At 37.6% G+C, this 20,855-nt stretch overlaps 1 protein-coding gene across 13 annotated transcripts in view; it reads right to left on the minus strand.

Moving 5' to 3' along the window:
• Nucleotides 1-20,855, minus strand: part of LOC105478007 (tetratricopeptide repeat domain 6) — a 253,314-nt gene that overhangs the window by 164,085 nt on the left and 68,374 nt on the right. For all 13 annotated transcript variants that reach the window (XR_003017162.2, XR_003017159.2, XM_011734967.3 and 10 more), the window contains 2 exons: nt 10,777-10,887; nt 8,069-8,275 (listed from right to left, as the gene is read on the minus strand). Coding sequence is in view for 11 of the 13 variants with exons in the window: in XM_011734967.3 (XP_011733269.2) it covers nt 8,069-8,275; nt 10,777-10,887 (318 nt within the window). In the remaining 2 variants the exon portion in view is untranslated. The remainder of the gene's footprint in view (nt 1-8,068; nt 8,276-10,776; nt 10,888-20,855) is intronic.

Below are 20,855 nucleotides of genomic sequence, written 5' to 3' on the forward strand. Positions count from 1 at the left end.
CACCACACCCGGCCAGTTTTACTCTATTGTGGTCAGAGAAAATGTTTAATATTGGTTTTTTTTTTTAATGTTATCCACGTGCTAAGGAAAAGAATGTGTATTCTGCAGCCATTGGATGAAATGTTCTATAAATATCCATTAGATCCACTGCTCTATAGTGCAGATTAAGTCTGATGTTTCTTTGTTGAATATCTGTCTAAAAGAGCTGTCCAATGCTGTAGGTGGGATGTTGAAGTTTTCAGTCATTGTATTGGAGTCTCCCTCTTTGACTCCCTAATATTTGCTTCATAAATCTGGGCACTCCAGTGTTGGGTGCATATATGATTAAAACTGTTATATCTTCTTGCTGAATTGACCCCTTTATGATTGTATAGTGACCTTCTTTTTCTCTTCTTCTTATAGTTTTTTTCCTGAAATCTATTTTGTCTTATATAAGTATAGAGATTCCTGCTCTTTTCTAGTTTCCATTGGTATGGAATATCTTTTTCCATCCCTTTATTTTCAGTCTATGTGTGTCTTTATAGATGAAGTGCATTACTTGTAGGCAACAGATCAATGAGTCTTATTATTTTTAATCCATTCAGCCACTCTATGTCTATTGATTGGAGAGTTTAGCCCATTCACATTCAATGTTGTGACTCAAGAGTAAGGACTTTCTCCTGCCATTTTGTTATTTGTTTTCTGGTTATTTTGTGGTCTTCTCTTCCTTCTTTCTTTCCTGTCTTCCTTTTAGTAAAGTTGGCTTTCTTTGGTGACATGATCTAGTTTCTTGCTTTTTATTTTTTGTGTATCTGTTGAATTATTTTTGATTTGAGGTTATCATGAGGCTTCCAAATACTCTCTTATAGTCCATTATTTTAAACTGAGAACAACCTAACAGTGTTTGCATAAACACACAAACAAGCAAGCAGAAAAGAAAAATAAAATGAATAAAGCCTCCACACCTTAACTTTATTCTCCTGCTTTTTAACTTCTTGTTGTTTCTATTTATATCTATGGTACTGTCTATATCTTGAAAAGTTGTTATAGTTATTATTTTTTATTGGTTAATCATTTAGTCTCTCTACTTAAAATAAGTTTACACACCATAGTTATGGTGGTATAATATTCTGTTTTTCTGTGTACTTAATATTACCAGTGAGATTTGTACCTTCGGATTATTATTTATTCCTCATTATCATGCTTTTCTCTCTGGTCGAAGTACTCCTTTTAGTATTTCTTGTAGGACAGGTCTGGTGTTGATAAAATGCCTCAGCTTTTGTTTGTCTGGGAAAGTCTTTATTTCTCCTTCATGTTTGAAGGATAATTTCACCAGATACATTATTCTAGGGTTAAAGTTGCTTTTATTCAGCACTTTAAGTATGTCATGCTACTCTCTCATGGCCTGTAAGGTTTACACTGAAAAGTCTGCTGCTGGACTTATTGGAGCTCTATTGTATGTTGTTTCTTTTCTCTTGCTGTTTTTAAAATCCTTTCTTTATCCTTGACCTTTGGGAATTTAATTATTAAATGCCTTGAAGTAGTCTTCTTTGGGTAAAATCTGCTTGGTGTTCTACAGTCTTCTCATACTTGGATAGTGATATCTTTCTCCAGGTTTGGAAAGTTCTCTGTTATTATCCCTTTGAGTAAACTTTCTACCTCTATGTCTTTCTCTACATCCTCTTTAAGGCCAATAACACTTAGATTTGCCCTTTTGAGATTTTTTTATAGATCTTGTAGGTATGCTTCATTGTTTTATTCTTTTTTCTTTTGTCTCCTCTGTGTATTTTCAAATAGCCTGTCTTTAAGCTAATTAATTATTCCTTCTGCTTGATCAATTCTGCTACCAAAAGACTCTGATGCATTCTTCAGTATGCCAACTGCATTTTTCAACTCCAGAATTTCTGCTTGATTCTTTCTAATTATTTCAATTTCTTTGTTAAATTTCTAAGATGGAATTCTGACTTCCTTATCTGTGTTATCTTGAATTTCTTTGAGTTTCTTCAAAACTGCTATTTTTATGTCTCTATATATTTTGAATATATGTCTATTTCTCCAGGGTTGGCCTTTGGTGCCTTATCTAGTTCATTTGGTGAAGTCATGTTTTCCTGGATCATTATGGTACTTGTCGATATCTGTCTGTGTCTGGGCATTGAAGAATTGGGTATTTATTGCAGACTTTGCAGTCTGGGCTTGTTTGTACCCATCCTTTTGGGGAGGGCTTTCCAGATATTCAAAAGGAGTTGGGTGTTGTGATCTCAGCTGTATCTGCTTTAAGGCGGGGTACCCCGAGCCCAGTAATGCTGTGGTACTTGCAGTCTCGTAGAGGCACCACCTTGATGGTCTTGAATAAGATCTGGAAGAATTCTCTGAATTACTAGGCAGAAACTCTTGTTCTCTTCCTTTACTTTGTCCTAAACAAACAAAGTCCCTCTCTCTCTCTCTCTCTCTCTCTCTCTCTACTGAGCCAACTGGAGCTGGGGATGGAGTGACACAAGCACCCCATGGCCTCTATTCCTAGGACTGCACTGGGTCAGATCTAAAGCCAACACAGCTCTGGGTCTTACTCAAGGCCTGCTATAACCACTCCCTAGCCACTACCTATGTTTGCTCAAAGACCTAGGGCTCTACAATCAGCAGGTGGCAAAACCAGCCAGGCGTATGTTGTTTGTGGCAAATTTGCTCAGGCCCCGGGTGCAACCAGAGGTGCCATCCAGGAGCCAGCGACTACAGTCATCTGGCATTTTATTGTACTACAGCTGAACTGGCACTCAAACTACAAAATGAAATCCTTCCCACTCTTCCTCCCACTTTTCAAAAGCAGAGGAGCCTCTCCCTGTAGCCACCGCTCTCAGGCCCACAGGGAGTATTGCCAGACTCCTGCCAATGTTTCCTAAAGGCCTAAGGGCTCTTCAGTCAGCTTGTGGTAAATGCTGCCTGGTCTGGGACTCATCCTTCAGAGGAGTGGGCTTCCCTCTGGCCTAGGGCAGGTCCAGAAATGGTGTACAAGAGCCAAGTCCTGGACTCGAGGACCCCAAGAGCCCACTTGGTGCTCTACTCCCCTGTAGCCAAGCTGGTTCCTAAGGTACAATACAAAGTCCTCTTTACTTTTCCCTCCCCTTTTTAAAGCCGGGGTCTCACCCTATAGCCACCACAGCTGGGAATGTGCTGAGTCTCGCCTGAGACCAGCAAGTGTCAGGGTCTCACCCAAGGCCCTCAACTGGTATCCTTTCTAGTTATTCAGAGCCCAAGGACTTTTCAGTTAGGAGGTGATGAATCTTACAATTTGGTCCCTCTCTTCAAGGCAGCCCAGGGCATATCTAGAAATGTCTGGAAGCTAGGGCATCATGGCACTGACCAATGCCCTATCCTGCTGTGGCTGAGCTTGGTATCTAACACGCAAGACAAAGTCTTCCCCACTCTTGCCTCTCCTCTTCTAAAGCAAAAGGAAGGAGTCTCCTTTGGAGCCATGAGCTATGCAGCCTGGGGTTAGGGGAGGAGTTATGCCAGCACTCCTTAGCTGCCCTGGCTGGTGTCTCAGTAGGTTGCATGCCTCCCTAGTCCACTATCTCTGAGCCCAGTTCAACCCTAGGACTTACCTACGTGTTGCAGTACTTGTGGCCTACATTGCCCTTCAAATTTATTTGGGGCCTCAGAGCATGTTAGCCTGTGGTGGCAAGGCTTTTAAGAAATCATGCTCCGACCATTGAGATCAGCTATTCCTCTCTGGCTAGGGCTCATTTAAATGCACCCTCTGTGGGCAGGCACCAGCTGAGTTTGGTTAAGTTTTGGTTTCTGCTATAACAAGACAGCAGTGAGTTCAATACTTCACACTTGCTGGCTCTCCCTCTCCCCAGGGCACAGAAACACTTTCTGCACCACCCCTCTGCTGCCAGCGGGTCAGGGCAGGGTGGTGTCGGCAATGCAAGACTATTTATCCTACCTCTTCAATGCCTCTTTCAGTGATATGAAGTTACAGTCAGGTTCTGTGTCCTGGTGTACTGTGGGGTGGAAGGGACAATCAGTGGAGCCTTCTATTCCACCATCTTGCTCCACCTCCTCCAGACACATCTTACCAGTAGCATTTTTGATGCTATCTACAAATTCAGTCAGCAAGTTTTCCGTTTTCTCATATGATATGGTTTGACTTTGTCCCCACCCAAATCTCATCTTGAATTGTAGCTCCTATAATTCCCTCTTGTTGTGTGAGGGACCCAGTGGGAGATAAGTGAATCATGGGAGCCGTTTCCTCCATACTGTTCTCATAGTAGTTAATAAGTCTCAAAACATCTGATGGTTTTATAAGGGGAAACTCCTTTCTCTTGGCTCTCATTCTCTTCTCTTGTCTGCCACCATGTGAGACACACGTTTTTCCTTCCACCATGATTGTGAGGCCTCCCCAGCCATGTGGAACTGTGAGCCCATTAAACCTCTTTCTTTTGTAAATTGCCCAGTTTTGGATATGTCTTTATCAGCAGCATGAAAACAGACTAATACATCATCTAAACCCTTAGGAAATATATTGAATTGGGCACAGCCCTGTAGCAGTCCACAAGACTTCCATACACTAGTTGTGCATCCTTTGCATAACTAATTACAAATCCATTTAACAGTCCACCTGACCACAATCTCCTCTACAAAACCATCATTGGGAGGCTTTCATAAGCAGTTGCTGATATTCCAATGATAATAACAATAACTAATGTTTATTGAGTTTTCTGTGTGTCAGGCATTGTTCTAAGTGCTTTATATTGTAGCATCTACATATAATCCTCACAAAAACAATATGAGGTGGGTACTGTCGTTATCCTCATTTTACAATACAGACATATAGTAGAGTTCAGTACTTTGCCTAAGGTCACACTACTAGTAAAGGGTAAAGAGAGGATTCGGTCCTTGGACATCTAGTTGCAGAACCTGTGCTCTTCCCACAATCCTCATGTTGAACACCAGGTCTGACATTTTTATGATGCTCAGTCTAGGAATTCTAGGAAAATAAATGAGGTCAGTCTTCCATGACTTACCTTAAGGGGCCCATACTCCAAGTGATTACCACTTCCTTTTAGAAGGGTTCAGACACAATTATTTTAATGAGTCATTTAATAATTCTAGAGTTTTGTCCAAGATCAATGCATAGATTGCAGAAATCTTAACCCTTACACTTAAAAAAAATATAAAAGTCATATTTGCAGTTGCCAGGCTCCAGGCATTGGCACCTTTCCCACTGCAGCAGCTCCCCAAAGCTGCTGCTGAAAGGTGCAACAAGCTTAAACTCATCTATCTGAGCCATCCAACAGGCTCAGATATCCAAGTTAACTCTTAAAATCTTTTACAAATCTTGGACTTTAAGTTTCTATTACGAATTCTTCTTTCTAAACTAAAGATCATTCTCCCTGTCAGATTTAAAAGACACAAAGCATAAGTTTATCAGCTTCCTTTTCTCTTTGTTATACTTCTGTTTATTTAAAACCTCAACCTTTTTCCAAAAATAAATTAAGGCAGCTCTGTCATCTCTTGCCATCACACTATTCATCCAAATAACAGAGTTATCTTTCTTTTTATTCCCCCTCTCTTTGCTCCAAAACTAACACCAAAAACACTTGTTTTTGTTCTTAACATTATTCATAGGACTAAACCCATTCTGGATCTCGGCTTTCTTGGTACAATTTTATAGCAACATGCCACCTTTATATTTTTATATGGATATGCATTTCTATGGATATTTTTAAAACTCTAAATGCAATAGATTACTCATACATGTTCTGTGAGAATTTGGGGGATTTAGGGCATCCCCATACCTGTTAAACTTCCTTCAATTTATAATATCAGGTCATGAGATCATATCAATATTTTTATTAGACTTTTACTGACATTTTCTAAAATGTTCAACCATCCTATTATTGGCTTTGTGTCAGTTATTTATTCACAGAATCACTATCATTTCTATCTAACTTTCTTTTGTTCATCATGATTTAGACAAAAATACTAACTACCTTCATTATACTAATGAGCTTCTAAGAGTAGAAATGGCCAATCAGGTAAGGATTGATCAAATTCTCACTTTTTCTGCTGAACAAAACCTTCCAGCATGTATCTGAGCAATTAAAGTCCTACACTGTTCCTTTATCACACCTCTGTGCTACTTCTGTTTAATCATGTCAGAAAAGGTCTTCTCGTCTGCTTAATCCTCAACCTGGCCAGGCTTGCTGGAGTACGTTGTTCCTCATTCTGCTAGCATTTTGAGCAGAAATGCTAGAAACTACCCTTATGGACTCAAATGTCCACATACGGTGTAAAGTTCATGAATAACAACTAATCTTGAGATGTTAACACAAATAAATAAACATATGATTCTTAGTGAAGACTTGGTGGGAATAGTTCGGTGCTATTTTTATGGCATTTCTTAAAGGTACCACAATATCCCACAACAATAAGGCATAATATTTTATTAGACATTCTCTTCTCCTCCCCTTGAAATATTTCTCATTTCAATTTAGAGTCTTGTAATCCATTCACCAAGTCACTCTGATCAAAACATTCTTCCTAGAATGCTTCTTAGAAACATCCAAATGCATGCTTTGTAAAGGGCATGACTGATGGGGTCAGTCACCAACCACAGGATAAGACCCTTGTCCCTGAAAGCAGTAGGGTATTTCCTCTGGTCAACTATTACTTGTGGATCTTCCTTATTACCTGTTATTCGTGGAAGACCAATAGGCTAGTGTCATACAGGATAAACCTGAGAAAACAGGGCTTAAGAAATGAAGAATAACCACTGCATTAATTCAGACATAAGGTCACCAGGACCCAGACTAGGATGGGGTAACTAGAAAAGAGAAGAAAAATATAGAAGCAATAACATTTGGGAAATTCCAAGCCTTGGAGATTGATTTATATGTAAACAGCAAGAGAAGAGGAAGGCCACAGACAAATCCCAGGTTTCAGAATTGGGAGTCTCCAGCAAAAATTGAAGAACGAGTAATTGCCAGTTGACCTCAGTGAACCGTAGTAGGAACATAATCATTGGTGGGGAGGGGAGGCGCAGAAGTAGAAGAACTGACCAGAAAGGCTGTTTACCCAAGAAGGGGCATCCATCTGAATCAGTTTGGGAGAGGATTTCTGTTGATAATCAAGATGACATGCTGTGGTTCAAGGAAAAGGGCCTTTTTTTAAATGCTAATAATATATCTATTTTTAAATAAATTTATTTAAGTAAAAAAGTGACTCACATAAATGAAAAGAATTAATACAACAATCCTCCCTTATCTGTGAGGCATATGTTCCAAATCCCAGTGGATGCTTGAAACCTTGGATAGTACTGAACCCTATATATACTATGCTCTTTCCCATACGTACGTATTGAAGATAAAATTTAATTTATAAATTAAGCACAGTATAAGATTAACAACAATAACTAATAATACAATAGAACAATTATAACATACTGTAATAAAAGTTATGTGAATATGGTCTCTCTCTCTCTCTCTCTAAATATCTTACTGTCCTATGTATATTCACCTATCTCCACACTGCAGTTGACCACAGCTAACTAAAACCTCGGAAAGTAAAGCCATGGATAAGAGGAAACTTAAACCCTACTGTAAAGGCAGGGTGATGTGCAAATATGATTAAAAAATTATGTAAACAATAGATAAAATGAATCTTGTAAACATTCTCACAGTAGAGAAAGACCCAGGGGTTAGTATGAACCTAAATGAGGTAAAACGTTATAAAAGCTATGAAGTTCACCAAGTTCTATTTCCTGCACTATAATTCCTGACTTCCTCGAGATGGTAACTAGAAGATTCTTGGCCAATTTCTAAAAGACCTAAAAATTCCTTCCCTCCTTGAAAATCTGTTTTCTTTCCTCAGAGTTGCAATTAGGGTTGACACTAGAAATCCTCAAAAAAACATGTTCTCTTTTCCTAAATGGGCAACTTGCACTTCTGAGGTCCCCTTTTCAGAGTGAACACACCATCACCCCCACCCCCAGCCCCATACCTTGGTCCTTGCCTGGGCCAATTCTTCACACCTGCACATCCTCAATTCTCATAACTCTTAGGTGTTTCCAACATAAATAGTTTCTTACCGTTAAAGACACCCGCTTGGCTTCTTTTGAATCACTTGTGGGCTGTCCATCTTCCAAAGGTTTACTTAATTCCTCTGCTGGCTGAACTTGCAAAATTTCCTGAGGTTTAAATACTGTGCTTTCTACTTCTGAGGTTCCCCATTCTATATCCTCTTGTTCAATCTGGAGAATACTTGACATGGCTTCAGGAAGTTCCTTATGCATACTCTGTTGGAAAAAGTAAATGTGCGAGAATGCTTTTTTTTTTTAATTGGTCCTTCTAGGCTTTTCAGTGATGCAACAGATTCTATCTGACAACAAGATGAATATGAAAATGCACGCTTGAAACTAAGCACAGGTGATAAGTTTCCTCTGAAGATTTAGAAAGAGAAGCTCAAATTGATTTAAGAAAAATGTGAACGCTGGCAAATTATTTTCCTCAGCCCTTGTCTCAAAACTACAGCTACCCCACAGTTGTTATGGGTAAAAGATGGCATACAATACCAAATACTATGAAATTTTCTTTGTTATGCAAGAAGGTATAGCTAGACCAAGAAATTTAATTTTGTAAAATAGAACTTTAATCTTGAGCTCATGTTGGTTTTTTTTTTTTTTTTTTCCCATATCACAAGTCATCAAGCAGGAGCTCATGTTTTTATAAAGCTACTGGATGGTGTTATGGAAAGATTAAGAACATGTTTTTAACCAAATGGGACTGAATTCAAATCCGGGATCTGTTAATTAATAGATGTTTGACCTTAGCCAAGTTACTTAAACTTTTTTAGCTTCATTTTTGTCACTGGTCATCAGGATAGGCTATGCCCAACTACGCCCCCCCCCCACCAAAAAAAATAGTGGTTCAACACACTGGGACAGTGTGTTGACTACAAATCAAAGTGGCTCTTTAGGGCAGGCATACTTCTTATGGTAGCTCAGCCATCTAGGCTGCTTCCAGGTTGTAGTTCCTTCACACCAAAACACAGCTTTTATGGTCACCACAGAGCAGTGACCATATCACTTTCCTTCGCACCCCATTGGCCACAGCTACATGACCCCATCTAACTGCTAAATTTGAATATTTAGCAGGGAGCCATTCAGCCACTCCATTGGCTTGACTCACATCTTTACGAGGGATATATCTTTTTTTGTATTTAGTTTTTGTGTGTGTCCTCTGCAAGCTGAGGAAGAATGAAGCCAATAGTGACTCAGTCCAAGTCCAAAATCTTCAAAGGCAGGGAAGCTGACAAGGCAGCCTTCAGTCTGTGGTCAAAGGCCCAAAAGCCCCCGGCAAACCACTAGAGTAAGTCCAAGAGTCCAAAGGCCAAAGAAGATGGAGTCTGATGTCTGAGGGCAGGAGGGATGGATGGAAGCGTCCATGACCAGGTACCAAGTCGAAAAGTATTTTACCTCTAGAGAAGTGGGTCAGCTTCCTTATAAAAAGCCAGAGGCCAGAAGAGGTCCAGTGATTGCCTGTAAATGTCAATGCTTAGGGAATGGTTCCAGCAGAATTACAAATAAATTAATATTTTTGTTTAACTCTTTATTTTAAATAATCAAGATGGTATCTAAGCTAGATACCTGATTGTTGGCCTTTTTCACAGTTTCCTTCAAAATGGTATCTTTCCTTATACTTTACATGAATGTAGTGAATGGTATTAAGTTTATTCTATTAATGAAGATTTCTATTTTGCTAAACCTCACTGATATTGTATTTTCAGTTTACTATACCTGTTAGAGGCGTCAAGGTCAGAAGGTTTGATATCTGTTTGTAAACAGTGTCAACTAGAGGCAGCTACCCTAGATGTCAGTCTTAAGTCCACAGCATATATGGTAAGGCTTCCTAATTGATATATCCACATACTATTACAAAGGGCTACTAGTACCATCTCATGCTGGGTCATGAGGCTAGTAATAAGAATACAAAGGAGAAAAAGATATGGCCTGAAAGCATCTCAAACTCTAGGAGTTCAACCATTTGGGGTAACTCTAATATTACAGGATTCATGGCTTTTGTGAAAAGAAAAAATTCCATGCACTTTCTGAACATGATATGCTAACCTAAAAATGAAATATGATCACAATTTTATGTATGCAGGGGTCATATTTTCAGGAACCAAAGGAGCTTGTAATTTAATGGTAACATTTTATGAATTCTTTGTAGAGGAACTGACCATCAGGTTATCACTTTTCTATGTAAATGTGAGTTTCTATACACTGGGAGACACTTCCCATTCACAAGGAATATGTTCCAGATTGCTTTGAATCCAATGGTTATTTTACCAATGATGGATAAAAAGAAATATTTATTTCCACAACAAATTTCTGTCACCAACTGTCCACATTTCTCAACCAAATTCTTCCCTCGCAATGCTTTTAACAATTCTTCTAGCTGAATACAGACAAAAGTAATGCTTTCTTAGAAGCTAACAATTTTTAATTAATTATCCAACTACCTTCTAGATCTAAATGTCTCTAAATCAGAATTGTTAAAATCTTCCCCTTCTAAAAAGAGTTTGGGGCCTTAGCTCAGAAGGTCCATGGTAGCCAGCAACAGTGAGCCAAAATGGCCCAAGACTCCCAGTGTGGTATCGAGTTAGATGTTCTCACAGGTAAACACACTTCTAAAATACATCAGAGAAATTTTTTTAACTCTCTATATAAACATTCAAGCAACAGAAAGCATGCTGTTACTTTAACAGAGGCAAGGAGGATTTTTATTAAAGCTTTACCGTTTGTGATTCCTCAGCACCCATCTGGAATCTATGCTCTGCTTGTATCTCAGGTGTTTCTGCTTGCATACTTGATGTTTTGCGGTACATTTTTCCCATTAAAGAAATATCCTTGAATAAGAAAAGGAAGCAAAGTGATGCAAATTTTTTAAATCATTGAGGCACATTATTCATTATACTAAAATGCTAGTCAATTCGGCTAGTAAATGAGAAATAGAGAAATATAAAGTAGTCAATAACACATGGTAAATAAATAAAAACAATAAAGGCAGGGTGTGGTGGCTCATGCCTGTAATCCCAGCACTTTGGGAGGCCGAGGTGGGTGGATCACCTGAGGTCAGGAATTGGAGACAAGCCTGACCAACATAGTAAAACCCCCATCTCTACTAAAAATACAAAATTAGCCAGGCATGGTGGCGCATGTCTGTAATCCCAGCTACTTGGGAGGCTGAGGCAGGAGAATCACTTGAATCCAGCAGGAAGAGGTTGCAGTGAGCTGAGATCATGCCATTGCACTACAGCCTAGACAACAAGAGGGAAACTGTTTAAAAAATAAATAAATAAATAAATAAATAAATAAAAAATATTTTTATCTATGTTTTCAATTTCATGGCTTTTTGCTGGTCTCTATAAATATATTTTTAGATTTAACAAGATAGGTAATATTAAGTCAGATGCTATAAAATAATGCTATTAAGTCAGATTCTATAAAACATTGCACAAGAAAGATAAAATCAAAACTAAAATTTAATGCAACCAAGGGCAAGAAGGAATATGCTTAAAACCTCACCGGATGGACTGTTAGTATCATTTTTACCACAGCTAGTGACAATTGCAATGATATACTCTCTACTCAGTTGAAATGGCAAGAAGATAGTACACTCCAATTACTAACAATGATCTAGGTATAAAGAGACCCAGGTTCTGTCCATCCAAACTGTAAAGCCACAAATCAGGCATCAACAGGCACATTATTTTGCTTTCCTTCCCCTCAGTCTTAATACTTTTTAAATAGGCATTCAATAACATGACTTTTTTTTGAAACAGACTTGCTCTGTCACCCATGCTGGAATGTAGTGGTGCAATCATAGCTCCCTGTAACCTCAAACTCCTGGGCTCAAGCGTTCCTCTCACCTCAGCCTCCTGAGTGGCATGGACTACAAGTGCATGCCACAACACTCAACTAATGTTTTTGCTTTTTTGTAGAGATGGGGTATCTCTACATTGCCCAGGCTGATCTTGACCTCACGGTCTTAAGGAATCCTTCCTCCTTGGCCTCCCAAAGTGCTGGGATTACACAGCCATAAGACACTGTGCCTGGCCTACATGAATTTTTAAGGTCCCTTTTTCTTCTAGCCTTTTAGTAATGTCAATAGCAAGATTCAAACTCCCATTGTACCTTAAAACTCTTATTTTTCTACTTTTTATTTGCTTTATTAAAAGGATCTAATTCAGGCCATTGGCTTCTACTTCTGTCCTCTGGTTATAAATAACTATAAAACTGGACAAAATATTACAGCAACTATTTTAGGATTTGACAACAGGCAGTGCAGAACTGTGATGACAGAGAATGGAAACTAGGTAAGAGTTACAATTACCTGATTTCTGCCTGACACAATTTCCAGAACATGGCACAAAAAGGCAGAAACCAAACAGAGCCCAAGTATCTTACTAAATTGAAGAGACAGAAATCAGATGAGAGGAGGACAAAGGGGCTAGAGTTTGTAAGGAACAGTGTGGAGATGAGAGCACTGCACAGACAAAGAGCTCCAGAAATCGGCATAGGGTCCTTGAGTCTTTGGCTGAAAGTCTGCCCATGCAATGGGGAAACCCATGAGGCTAGACAAAGAAACCTTGCCAGGGAAGAAAACAATTACCAAGGAGCTGTAAGCCACAATTCCCAGAGCTCACACAAGGTTGGAATTCATTAGGTCTCCCACCAGACATGGAAGATACATGGTACATTAATTATAAAGGCCAAAAGGATCATCCATTAGTAGTAATGCTAAATTAACCCCTGAGTAAAGACTTTTGTGGACGTTAACAATGCTTTAAAATAATTCTTTTAAAAAATCAAGCTGCTCTTCAAGTAACTTAACTGCCTATCATAACAAACTCTAACACTCTTTAAAGGAAGTCAATAAAACCCAATGCAAAATTCATAATGTCCAACATCCAATCAGAAGTTGCTGGTCACATGAAGAAGCACAAATATGTGATACATAACCAGGATGAAAATCATACAAAAAGACCCAGAAATGACATACATTTTGGAATTAGCAAATAAGGATCTTAAACTTCTAATATAAATATTATAAGTGTTCAACATTAAATAAAAATGTAAGCATAAAGAGGAGCAAACTTAAGAAACAGAATTAAATGTGACATCTATAGATAGAACATACATCATCTAAAATAAAATTCTCACTGAGTGGCATTAACAGAAGAGAAAGACATTGCAGAAGAAAATGTCAGTTAACCTGAAGCCTTATCAACAGTAACCATGCCAAATGAACCACAGAGCAAAAGAAAACTAAAATAAAATGAACAAATACTCAGTCAAACATATATTTAATTGGAGCTCCAGAAAGGGATATGGAGAGTGACTGAAAACATTGACACACAAATGGCCAAAAATTTTCCAAATATCATGACAACTACAAACCCCCTAAGTTCAATGACCTCTGAGCAGAAACACACAAAGAACACTGCCCAAAGTTCACTGTCATCAGAATAATAAAAACCAGTAATTCTAAAAAATATCTTTATTTGTAAATGAATATGATTACACATATACAGAAAATCATAAAGAATACAAAAAAACTTACTAGAGCTAATAAACTAATTCACTAAAGTTGTAGGGTACAGGGAAATTATATAAAAATAAGTTTTATTTCCAAACAATGAACAATCTACAAACAAAATTAAGAAAACAATTCCATTTAAAATGCCATAAACGAGAATAAAATACTTAGAAATAAATTCAACCAAAAAAGCACAAGACTTGTATAAAATATTCCTGAAAGAAACTAAAGAAGTCCTAAATGAAAGGAAAGGCATCCCATGTCCATGGATTGAAAGACTTAATATTGTTAAGATGGGAAGACTCCCCAAAGCTATCTACAGATTCTTTGCAATTCCTATCAAAAACCCAAGGGCCTTTTTTTCAAAACTAGAAAAACTGATCCTAAAAGTCAATAGAATCGAAAGTTCCCCTGAATAGGCAAAACAATCTTGAAAAGGAAAAATAAAACTGGAGGACTCACACTTACCTATTTCAAAATTTACTATCAAACTACAACAATCAAAACGTGTGATACTAACATACGGATAGACATCTAGATCAATGGAATAAATGTGAGAGTCCAAAAATAAACTCATCCAACCCATGGTCAATCAACTTTTGACAAAGGTGCCAAAAACAGTCAATGGGAAACAAATATACTCTTCAAATGGTGCTGGGGCAACTGGATATCAACATGCAAAAAAAATAAAGTTGGCCCCCTATCTCATATGATATATAAAAATTAACTCAAAATGGGTCAAATACCTGAATGTAAGACCTATAAACTGTAAGATTCTTAGAAGAAAACATATGAATAAATCTTCATGACCTTGGATTTGGCAATAGCTTCCTAGATATAACAACAAAAACATAAGCAACCAAAGAAAAAATAGACAAATTGAATTTTACCAAATTTAAAACTTCTGTGCATCGAGGACACTATGAAGAAAGTAAAAATGTAGGGCCGGGCGCGGTGGCTCAAGCCTGTAATCCCAGCACTTTGGGAGGCCGAGACGGGCGGATCACGAGGTCAGGAGATCGAGACCATCCTGGCTAACACAATGAAACCCCGTCTCCACTAAAAATACAAAAAAATTAGCCGGGCGTGGTGGCGGCGCCTGTAGTCCCAGCTACTCGGGAGGCTGAGGCAGGAGAATGGCGGGAACCCGGGAGGCGGAGCTTGCAGTGAGCCGAGATCGCGCCACTGCACTCCAGCCTGGGTGACAGAGCGAGACTCCGCCTCAAAAAAAAAAAAAAAAAAAAGAAAGTAAAAATGTAACCCATTGAATGGGAGAAAATATTTGTAAATCATTTGCCTGACAAGGGTCTAATATTAGGAATATATAAGAAAGTCTTAGAAGTCAACAAAAAGACCAAAAAAATTAAAAATGGGCAATGGACTCCTGGCTTTGAAGTTAATAATACTCTTTGGCAATAACACAAGCAGTTTTTAAAGCAGAAAAAAACAACAGAAAGAAGCTTCAAAGGAAATACCCTGATTATTCAGCTTAAGAATTTCACTCCCTCCCTCTTCCTACTAGTCATAAGTGTCCTGGCCACCACTATCTGACCATGATCCTCTAACTAATCATTCTTTAGTGTCAACAACTTTGGCATTTCTCAATTAAGCATTTCCCAAACAAGAAAAGCAAGTTTTTTAGTCTCAGAGTCACTGTCATTAATATCACCATGCAACAGAAAATTGTCTAGTATTCTTTCCTTTGAAAGAGTTTTGACACTAACATACAAGAAGAATATTCTGGAAGTCATAGCACTAATTCTCTGTTGTGAATTATAAAACTCTGTGAATTATTTGGCGAAAGTGAAGATATAATCACAGGAGATAGACAACAAATTTTCATTTCTATATAGTCAAAAAATGGGCAAAGTATTTTTGACATTTCTCCAAAGAAGATATACAAAAGCCAACAAGCACATGAAAAGATGACCAACACAAATAATCAGGGAAATGCAAATCAAAATCACAATGAGATACCACTTTATACTCACTAGGATGGCTACAATAAAAAAAAGAAAAAGAAAATAAGACTTTACTGGGATGCAGAGAAACTAGAATCCTTGTACGCTGCTACCAGGAATGTAAAATGGTGCAGCCACTGGAAAGGTTTGGAGGTTCCTCAAAAACTTGCATACTATTACCAATTGACCCAGCAATTTCCCTTTTAGGAATATGCCCAAAAAAACTGAAGGTAGGTATTTCAATAGATATTTGTACATCGATGCAGCACTATTCACAATAGCCAAAAGGTGGAAACAAGCCAAATGTCCACTCATGGATGAATGAATAAACAAAATTTGGTATATCCATACAATAGAATACCATTCAACCAACAAAAGTAATGAAGTACTGATGTATGCCACGATGCTGGATGAATCGTGAAAACATTATGATAATTCAAAGAAGCCAGACACCACAGGTCATAAATTGTATGATTCCATTTATATGAAACATCCAGAATAGGTAAATCTATAGAGAACAAAGCCAAATTGTTGTTGCCAGGGCCTGAGGGGTATGGAGAATGGCGAATGACTGTTTAATGTGTATAGTGTATCCTTTTGGAAGGATGAAATGGTTTTGAAACTAAATGAAGGTGATGGCTGCTCAACAATGGAAATGTTGATGCCACCGAATTGTGTACTGTAAGATTGTTAATTTCACATTATGTGAATTCACCTCAGTGTAAAAAAAAAGTAATTGGATATGATGAGCACTTGAAAATAGTAGGTACACAACAAATGTCATTTCCCTGCTCCTTAGACATTTTTAACTAATATAGCAGTAAAATTTATACGTGATAGTTACTACATTGCCCAACCCAATGACATAAGGATTTATTTTTGTTTGTCTATAGTCTAGTAAAGCCAGAGAAATAAACTTCACACTTGACATTTAAAAAAGACACGTAGGGAGGCGGAGGTTGCAGTGAGCCGAGATCTTTCGCCACTGCACTTCAGCCTGATAACAGAGAGACACTCCGTCTCAAAAAAAAAAAAAAAAAAAAAGACATGTAATGTAAAAAAATGTTTTATTGACAACAATAATTTTGTTAGTGTTGGATCTAAAGTTTAATAGCAAAGGAACACAAATGGATGTAGAGGTAACAGGTGAGAGTAAAAATAATGCAATTTATTCAACATTAGGAAATCCATAAATTTATAAGTCAAATGTACAAACATACAATGATCTTCATGGTACTCTCAAGTGAAAATCACATGGAAGGTGGAATGATAACATGGTTGAGCACACATGCTTAGGTTTTGGTTTCAAATCTTGACTCGGTCACTTTAGGATATTCTCAAGCAAATTACTCAACCTCTCAATTTTGTAAAATGGGAATAATATTAGCACATACCTCATATGCTTATTATGAGGATTAAATGATATAATACATGCAAACAGAAAGTGTCTTATACATAATAATAGTTTTTGTTCATGTTAAAATAAAAAGCAAAATAAGGATCCCTATTGGCACCATCATAATTTGACATTATACTGGAAATTCTAGATATGAAACAGAAAAGAACATAATTATAAGAAATGAGCTAACCACATAACTGTTACTTGAAGAGGTACTACTATATACCTAAAATTCCCAAAATAATCTGTAGAGTTATTCAGACAGAAAATCAATTCACCAAAACCAAACTCAGAAATTTAGAAAATGAGACAAGGAACAAAATCCTAAAAGTAACAAAAATTATAAACTAGCAAAACAGTGCCTTAGGAAATGTGAGGAAAACAAAAAACAATTGACTGAGACATAAAAATTGACTTGAATCAGAAAATTTGGATGTTGGACTAAGAAAAAAAGATCAAAAAGAAAAATTTTAAGTAATACAATTAGTATTTTGTTTAACGTGCATTAATTCTACCGTTCTCCCTGAGTTATAAACTGTAACTAGTAGTTTATTTCTACATTCTCCACAAGTCTGCCAAAGTATTAAACAAAATTTTTTAACTCCACAAACAACTGAAAATTTATAAAGCTCTAAGGGGTCCAGCTTCACAATCCTGGATACATTTTTTTTAATGTGTTTCATAGAGCAGTATGTAACAGAATCCAAAATGTCCAAGCTGGAAGGACCTTGAAGGATCAATAAAACCCGAAGGACGCCCAAATTTCACAGACACTGAAACCAAAGCTTTGAGGCTTAAAGGGTGCTGTTTAGTATTCAAAACAAACAGACCACATGGTCTTTCCCCTAAACTGCTTCAAGCAGATGGACAGCAACAGAAGCAGCAGTGTTCCTGTGCCCTGTTAGGCAGACCCAGTATTTTCTCAATCATCATTAAAAGAACGAGTAGAGACAACAGCTGCCCTCTACTCTTCGTCATGCAATCCAGGTTCTCCCCAAATGACACTGGCCCAAATAGCATGGGCCAAAAGAGTGTTTCTAAAATATACCCTTTTATGATTTCATCAGCACTTAGTCAAGCTGCACTGCCTTTAGATAACTTACTGTAAAGTTCAAGGTTTAGAAAGAAGGAAAGAAAAGGCATTGTATGGCCCTAAACAATATTTATCCACACAGGTTACTTTCTTGAAAAAATGTCCTGATCTGCGTTAACTTTCTCTTGCTTCCTGCAGGCAAAACCCTGATGGCGCTGGCCTGTGGAATCCTCCTTACAGGCACAAGAATGTATCAGGGCTGCTTGACATCCATTCTTACCCCTTGTGACTCTTTAAATTAAACATTTATATGACTGTTCTGGGTGACTGGACCCTGTATTCCATAGACCTGTTGGCTCTAAAAATGTAATTTGAAAAAGAAAAAAAAATGGAATTTGAACAGCTACCATATAAATTTAAACATCAAAATTGCTCCAGGCACTATCTATAACTAAATGTGTACAGAATCTTTTGCACAAAGTCCTAACAGAACATAATCCATTACTTAAACCTGTTCAAAAACTACAGTAGTTCCAGAAACATAACATTATTGGGTTTCAAGTAAAATTTCTACTTTTTATAATATCACTTCTCTGATAGCTACCCTATGAAAGAAAACTACAGTGCTTTTAGAAAAAAAAAAAAATGAGGCATTCATGAAAAGCTTGTTTAAATCAGGTCGTCCAAAACAGATGCAATGCAACCAGAAAAAATATTTCCAGAATATGATAAAGCCTATAGTTGAGCAATGCACCATTCTTTATTCCTTGACATTCATACTAGAAAAAACAACAAAAAAATCCAGACTTTTTGTTTCAGAAGGCTATGGAGAAATCTAAGTTAATATGCCTGATTCTAGGTTATAGCATCTGATATTTCAGGTACAACACCCCTTTGAATTACATACCAACTGTTGAGTGAGTTATGAGGAGCTATGCAAGCAGCACTGTGCCACAGCACTCCAAGGCTAGGAATCTAAGAGAAATATAAGTCAAGATTCTTTCTCTCAAGAAGTTTCAGTTAGTTAGAGAGATGAAAACAACAGACTAGGAATAATGTTTTTCAAAATGCAAAGCACTGAATTTAATCAAGCGTAATTATTATGCACAGGCTCCAAGTTCAATAGGAATCTAATTTATTTAGAGAGAAGAGGATAAGAGTATCAATGTCAGAGAATGCACCAGTTTTAGTTATGCTAGTGAAAAATAAATGTGAAGAAGAGCTGGGTTCTGGGTCAAGGGATGGAGGGAGGGGAAATGCAGTTCTTATCCCATATTTTAATGTAAGACCACATGAAAATAATTATGCATCTATATCAATGATTTTTGAAAGTTCATATGCCTCTTTGTTTATTTAGTCAACAGTATTCCATAAAACTAAAATTCCCAAGACACAAACTGAGTGTATTAGTCTGTTTTCACACTCCTATAAAGAACTGCCTGAGACTGGGTAATTTGTGAAGAGATTTAATTGACTCACAGTTCTGCATGGCTGGGGAGCCCTCAGGAAACTTACAATCATGGTGGAAGGTGAAGCAGGCACCTTCTTCACAAGGCAGCAGGACAGTGTGAGCACACAGGAAAAAAATACATTGATAAAACCATCAGATCTCATAAGAATTCACTCACTATCACGAACAGAATGAGAGAACCGCCCCCAAAATCCAATCACTTCCCTTCCTCAACACATAGGGATTACTGGACACTCCCTCGACATGTGAGATTACAATTGAAGATGAGATTTGGGTGGAGATACAGAGCCAAATCATATAACTGAGGAAGGATGAAAACATATTTGTTATGCCTTCTCAAATGACGCTACATCTCAAAAACACTGTTTTTGCTGTTCCTGAATCAAATAATAAATTCCATTAATTTTCTTAAATGTTTTCTACTGTAAAACCACTCAAAAATGTTAACTAATACTAACTAATATAAAACTCAACAAATTAATATGTGTTCACCTATCCTGGCGTTCAACAAAAACATTTGTAGTACCACTTGCAGATCTTATTTCAAAAAGGCTCTAGTAACCATTGTCCAAGATGATCTCCAATGATTCCCACCTCCTGAATGGTCACCTCCTCAATGAATAGGACAGACCTGTGTAATCAATAAGATATAGCAGAAATTACAGTGTGTGGCTATTTCAAAAAAATATATATGGCAACTTCCGCATTGCCCTCTCTAGATGACTCGTTCTAGGGGAAGCCATCTGCCATGTGATAACAACACTTAAGCAGTCCTATGGGGAGGTCTGCTGCCAACAACCAGTACCAAATTGCCAGTCTTATGACTGAGACATCCTGGGAGCAGATCCCTCAGTCTCAATCAAGTCTTCAAATGATAGCAGCCCCAGACAAGAACTTGACACAACCCCACAGGTTAGAATTACATAGATAAGTTGCTCCTAGATTCCCCACCCACAAAAACTGTGTGAAATAAATGTTCATTGTTTCAAGCTGCTAAATTTTGGGGTGATTTGTTGCACAGAAATAAATAACTTTAAAAAGGCTCTAAAACTCTAGCTCTTCAGATATTTCATGGCATTTCCTAAAGAACCTAAAATCTCAAAATCTCATAATTTTTATTATTTAGGTATGTGTTTCTTCATTATTACCTATTATTGTGTAATTGTTCTTAGCCTTCTTAAAAGATATCTATTGCTTTACAAAACCCATTAAAAAGTGAGGTAGTTTGGCTCAGCACAGTGGCTCACACCTATAATCCCAGCACTTTGGGAGGCTGAGGCAGGCTGATCACTTGAGGTCAGGAGTTCGAGACCTGTCTGGCCAACATGGTGAAACCCTGTCTCTACTAAAAATACAAAAATTAGTTGTGCATGATGGTGGACGCCTGTAATCTCAGCTACTCGGAAGGCTG

The sequence above is a fragment of the Macaca nemestrina genome, chromosome 7, assembly GCF_043159975.1.
Source record: "Macaca nemestrina isolate mMacNem1 chromosome 7, mMacNem.hap1, whole genome shotgun sequence".
In the NCBI taxonomy this organism is placed as follows: Eukaryota; Metazoa; Chordata; class Mammalia; order Primates; family Cercopithecidae; genus Macaca; species Macaca nemestrina.